General features: G+C 33.7%; 3 protein-coding genes across 3 annotated transcripts in view; 1 reads left to right on the top strand and 2 right to left on the bottom strand.

The window, feature by feature from the left end:
• Nucleotides 1-433, bottom strand: part of LOC105619596 (probable histone-binding protein Caf1) — a 3,724-nt gene extending 3,291 nt beyond the window's left edge. The window contains exon 1 of the mRNA XM_012201115.1: nt 415-433. Within this exon, the coding sequence (XP_012056505.1) occupies nt 415-433 (19 nt within the window). The remainder of the gene's footprint in view (nt 1-414) is intronic.
• A 652-nt stretch (nt 434-1,085) lies between these two features.
• LOC105619595 (iron-sulfur protein NUBPL) lies at nt 1,086-2,839 on the bottom strand. Its single transcript, XM_012201113.1, has 4 exons — nt 2,756-2,839; nt 1,827-2,158; nt 1,382-1,755; nt 1,086-1,255 (listed from the first exon to the last, which is right to left on the bottom strand). The coding sequence occupies exons 1-4, from the start codon at nt 2,837-2,839 to the stop codon at nt 1,086-1,088; spliced, it is 960 nt and encodes a 319-aa protein (XP_012056503.1).
• Nucleotides 2,840-3,845: 1,006 nt separating this feature from the next.
• LOC105619713 (protein SMG7-like) overlaps nt 3,846-5,017 on the top strand; it is a 7,105-nt gene continuing 5,933 nt past the window's right edge. The window contains exons 1-2 of the mRNA XM_012201231.1: nt 3,846-3,877; nt 3,991-4,329. Of these exons, the coding sequence (XP_012056621.1) occupies nt 3,846-3,877; nt 3,991-4,329 (371 nt within the window). The remainder of the gene's footprint in view (nt 3,878-3,990; nt 4,330-5,017) is intronic.

Genomic DNA, 5,017 nt, shown 5'->3' with positions numbered 1-5,017 from the left:
ACGAACAATACTACGTTATTTATTTATTTAGTTAGTTACTACTTATTTATTTACTTATATAGTATATATATATATATATATATATATATATATATATATACATATAATATATATAGTAAGTATAATCGCACGTATCGCGCACAATGTTCGATGGACTGTCGACCGGTTCCAGAGACGCGGGATTTTCACGACTTCCGGTGTCAAGAACACAATCAAGCTCATTTGTCGTTCAAATTTTTTCTTTATACTTCCAACACGCGACGAAAAAGAGAGGAAAGAAAAGATCATGCCGTGCTCTTGATAGGAAGGCAGCGGTATGTCGCAGCGTCCTTCCGAGATTGTCGATCGAATTGTTTGTTTTCGTAAGAAAGTGAAGCACGCCGAAACCAATATCGAAAATACGTATGCCCTTACCTCCGTCCTTGTCTGCCATCATTTATCCGCCGTAAGTTTATTAAGTCGAGAGAAAATTGAAGAGCGAAAGCCAAGCAGGAACAGAGCGACCGGCCCGCCAAAATTGGGAAAACACGAGAGTGCCGACTAGTGCCGACACCGCCGACACCAACAGGACGCTCAAGTCCGATTTAGAATACAGAGAGCGCAATAGCGCATGCCCATGTCCCGTTCGCAATGCAACGAGATGTGATTGGCCAATATTTTGTGTCCACGATGCTAGAAGTCCGAAGTCTACCGGACAGATAAAAAAATTAATAAATCATTTTATTTTCTGAACATTCAATCACAATGCAATTGATCAATTTTTTCTCCATTCGAGATTTCGGACCAATTTCTAACGTCACAAGATTTAAAATATAAAAATGTTCGGCCACAAATTTAAAGCTAAGAGAAAAAATTAATAATCGCATATAAATTCATTGAATGTAATTATTATTAAGATTATAACTATTATGTTATATATTGTATAAAACATTTATTATAAATAATTACTTTTTTAAAGATGTATGTAAAGATGTATTAAAAATTACAAATCAATATGTAATACTTTAGGAAATACCGATAATAGTATTCCTTTATTAATATATGCAGAAGGATAAGAAACATATTTTTTTAGTCATTCTATTTTATCATTCTTCATTCATTTCCTGCTTATTTAAAAATGTAACAACATGTTCTGCTAATTTTTTATAAGCTTCTGCTTGACTGCTCTTTGGTGCTGCCAGGACGATCGGTTTACCGCTATCTGAACTTTCCGCGATGCTCTCGTGCATTGGTATCTTCTGTAAAATACTTACACCTACGACAAACCACGAAAAAAAGACATTAATATATCTTTCACATAAATATTCGTATATAGTTACAATTTATATATTCCTAGCTTATTATTAATTATAAATAATGTAATTACTGATAAGTTTATTACCTAGTTCTTTGGTTAACGAGAGCATGGCGTTATCAAAGAGAGGTACTTCCGTCATACATTTTGGACAAGTAACATTGCTCATATTTTCCACGATACCAGCGACAGGAATGTTCAACTTCTTGAACATATTCGCACCTCTCCTGGTCACGTCTAGCGCAACTTTTTGTGGTGTCGTTACCAACAACACACCAGTGATAAAAAGAGTCTGAATCAAAGAAAGATGTGTGTCTCCTGTCCCAGGAGGAGTATCAATAACAAGATAATCAAGTGGTCCCCATGCTACTTGATTTATTAGCTTGTCCAATGCACTCATCACCATGAGTCCCCTCCAAACAACTGGTGATTTCTCATCAATTAAAAATCCCATGGACATACTGTATGAAATATAAGATTAAAGTATAACCTCCATTTATTTGATTATCTGAAGCATCTGATAATTAATCACCATTTTACATTATAATTTACAAGAGGTTCTATGAAATTCTCTTGATTTAGAATAGGTGATTTATGTATGTTCATCATCAGAGGTATAGAAGGTCCGAAAACGTCAGCATCCAGCAATCCGATGGACTTCCTTGGTTCGATAATTTTTAGAGCAGTTGCCAAATTCACAGCTGTTGTCGATTTCCCAACGCCACCTTTACCAGAGGCAATAAGCAAAATTTGTTTCACTTCCTTTATGTATTTTCGTTTTGGAAGGCCACGTGCCATGATTTCTCTTTGTCTAGCTTCTAAATTCTGTTGCTTAGTCTTGGTTGAATCAATTACTGTGCAATGCTGGAATAAGCAAAAAACAGAGATAACTGACATTGATAAAGCTATTAATAAAATAATTACCAAACTTTATACTAAATTATAATTATTATATAATTATAATTATATAATTATATATTAATTTAATATAATATAATTTAGTATAATTAACATATAATTATAATTATATAATTAATCCTCCTACATATTTCATATTTTTACTCTCTCCATCTATAATCTGGATCTTTCTTCTCCAGTCAAAGTTTTTTTAAAAGCCTATTCTAGGCTTTTAAAAAATGTGAAAAAATTCAGTTGCTCTTCAACATCTCTACACAATCAAATAATTTTTCAACTGAAATGTTAAAATCTTTATTTTTAAAAATTAAAAATGAAAAAATTTGAGATTAAAATTCCGCTTGTGCAGAGTAAGAATTAATAAATCAATTTAGAGGTTTAATTGTTACATGAAGCACCTTTTTAAATGTTAATTCCTAATGTCATCATCGATATATAAATAAAAAATCAAACATCTCTGTCTGAGAAAAGGTTAAGTATAAGATTTTATGTGTAGTTTCAAGACACTTTGTACACAGAATTACAGAAGAATAAATGCGTACTTACTTGCCGTTGCCACAGATACCGAAGGAGTTTTAAATATCCGCTGAAGCGTGACCTCACGATAACGTTCGACATTTTCATCGACATGTACCTAAGCTAACCTCAGCGGCATTCAAAACGTGCAATACATTTTATCGTGAAGTGAATATATATACATTCAAGAAAATACCGGTATGCAGAGACGTGTTAATGAAAAACATTTCGAAAATTCATTATTTGTTCATTTTCTTGCATGACATAAAAGCAATTCGAAAAATTGTTTCGAAAAAGATAACTCTTGAATGTGACACGAGCTTCCGTCTAATGTTCCTATAATCAAAAAAACAAAAATTGCATAATCGACAAAACGTTCGCCGTCATTCTGTCAATATTTTTTCAACTCTGCCGCCAAATTATTTTCAGTTCGTCTTCGCTAGTTATATTTGCGCTTACACAACGTAAAGAAAAAAGTCATGCACATACACATTCGCATCATCTGATCATCCCTTGATTGCCCTAACCTATACGTTTTCATTTGTAGTTTTATTTCCGTTGTGTCAAACAACGGCGACTTTCGCATAAATCACGAATCTCATTGCGGTTTTTTAATTTTTTAAATTGATTTTTTTATTTTTTCACTCAGGAAGGAAAACGTGTTCGACAAAAACCGATTTAAATCATTAGGTTAGGTTAGAGTTAGGTCGCGTACTCGTAACGGGCTGCGCTTATTTGTGCTTTTGGTGTGCTGTGAAAAAAAAATGGCAGCCACTTAGTCAACTTTCTGCCGAGCGCGAGCAATTGCGTCGCGATTTCCTGCAACCGTATTGTGCACAGTCGATTTTTTTTCCCTTCCAAATCGATGATGACGAAACGTACGTTTGCTCACGAATACTTTTTGTACCTCGTCCAAAACGTTTGCCGATAGCAACCGCGATTGAAGGTCAAAATAATTTCCCATGAGAGGTTAAGATAGGGATTGATCTTGAAATTTCTTACAAAATTAAAGCCTTCGCGAAACTGAGATTTCCTCCTTTCTCTCGATTAGGATGACATTAACGGCGTGACAAATTGTGCAGGTGAAGAACGTCGCATTTGACCGCAGGGAGGACGGAATATGGGCCTAAAGGCAGCCGTTCAGGCTCTGAAGTAAGATTCGTTCAATCACAAATGTCATCAATCGTAAACGCATCATCGATTACGAATATGTAAATTTGTCTCTCGGATTTGCGTTCCATTAACGTACGAAATGTATTTGACAGGAAAGCGGAACCGTTAAAAGACAAGGTTCAACGTTGCAAGGATCTGCTTAATGACAACGATGCTTGGGTATGCCAGCAACAGTTACAAAAGATATATCAGCAGGTTCTCATACTGGATCTGGAGTATGCTTTGGACAAGAAGGTCGAGCAGGAGCTGTGGAGTCTTGGATTTAAGAATTATATAGTGACTCTGCAGTCGCAGGCCAAGGACAGGAAGAATCCCAAGCGAGGCGAATCTCAGGCACTGCTCAGTTGGTGCTTAGAAGCAGCCAGCGGTTTCTATTTGACTTTGCTACAGGAAATCTGTACTGTATTTGATTTAGATCTACCGTTTAGAAGGTACATATCTTTTACAATTATAATTTTTCCTTATTTTATTTTAGGATACTAAATGTGTTTTTTTAAACTTTTATGTATTGGAATTCCGGGTTGTCATTTTTATCATATCTTTTGCTTGGAATCTTACTTTGTATAAAATCAAGTACATGAGTTAAGGATCAAGATTGAATTTAGAATCCTCCAATTACAAGTCGATTACTCTTGATAGAACCTGTATCACCTCCTAAACTATAATGTGCTCTGCTTCCTGTTTCTTGCTTACTACTTTTTATTTCTTACTTTTTTGCCTCTTATTTCTCCTTTTTTTGTTGCCTGAGATAAAAGTAGATGAATTTTGGAAAAGACTAGAAACATGATTTGTAAAAAAACAATTGCAAAAAAGGAAAAAGTAAAAGATAAAAATGAAGAAAAGCATATTGTAGATTAGTTTTAAATTTATTATTATTGCTATTATTTGGAAATTATTACATATTCTAAGAGACTATACAATAATATTTGCTATTATTTTGAGATATGCAGGTTATGTTTGTGAAAATAGAATATTTCATTTCATTCCTAATATTTCTAATATCCTATATAAAAGCTGAACTAGTGATTCTTTTGAACAAATAGTTTGGATGTTATTTTTAATAAATTTAGATAGTCGTGTCAAACTTTATATATATATATATATATATATATATATATA

Source organism: Atta cephalotes (assembly GCF_000143395.1).
Source record: "Atta cephalotes unplaced genomic scaffold scaffold00022, whole genome shotgun sequence".
In the NCBI taxonomy this organism is placed as follows: Eukaryota; Metazoa; Arthropoda; class Insecta; order Hymenoptera; family Formicidae; genus Atta; species Atta cephalotes.
Note: the sequence above shows the minus strand (reverse complement) of the source record. Positions and strands in the feature narration are given on the sequence as shown.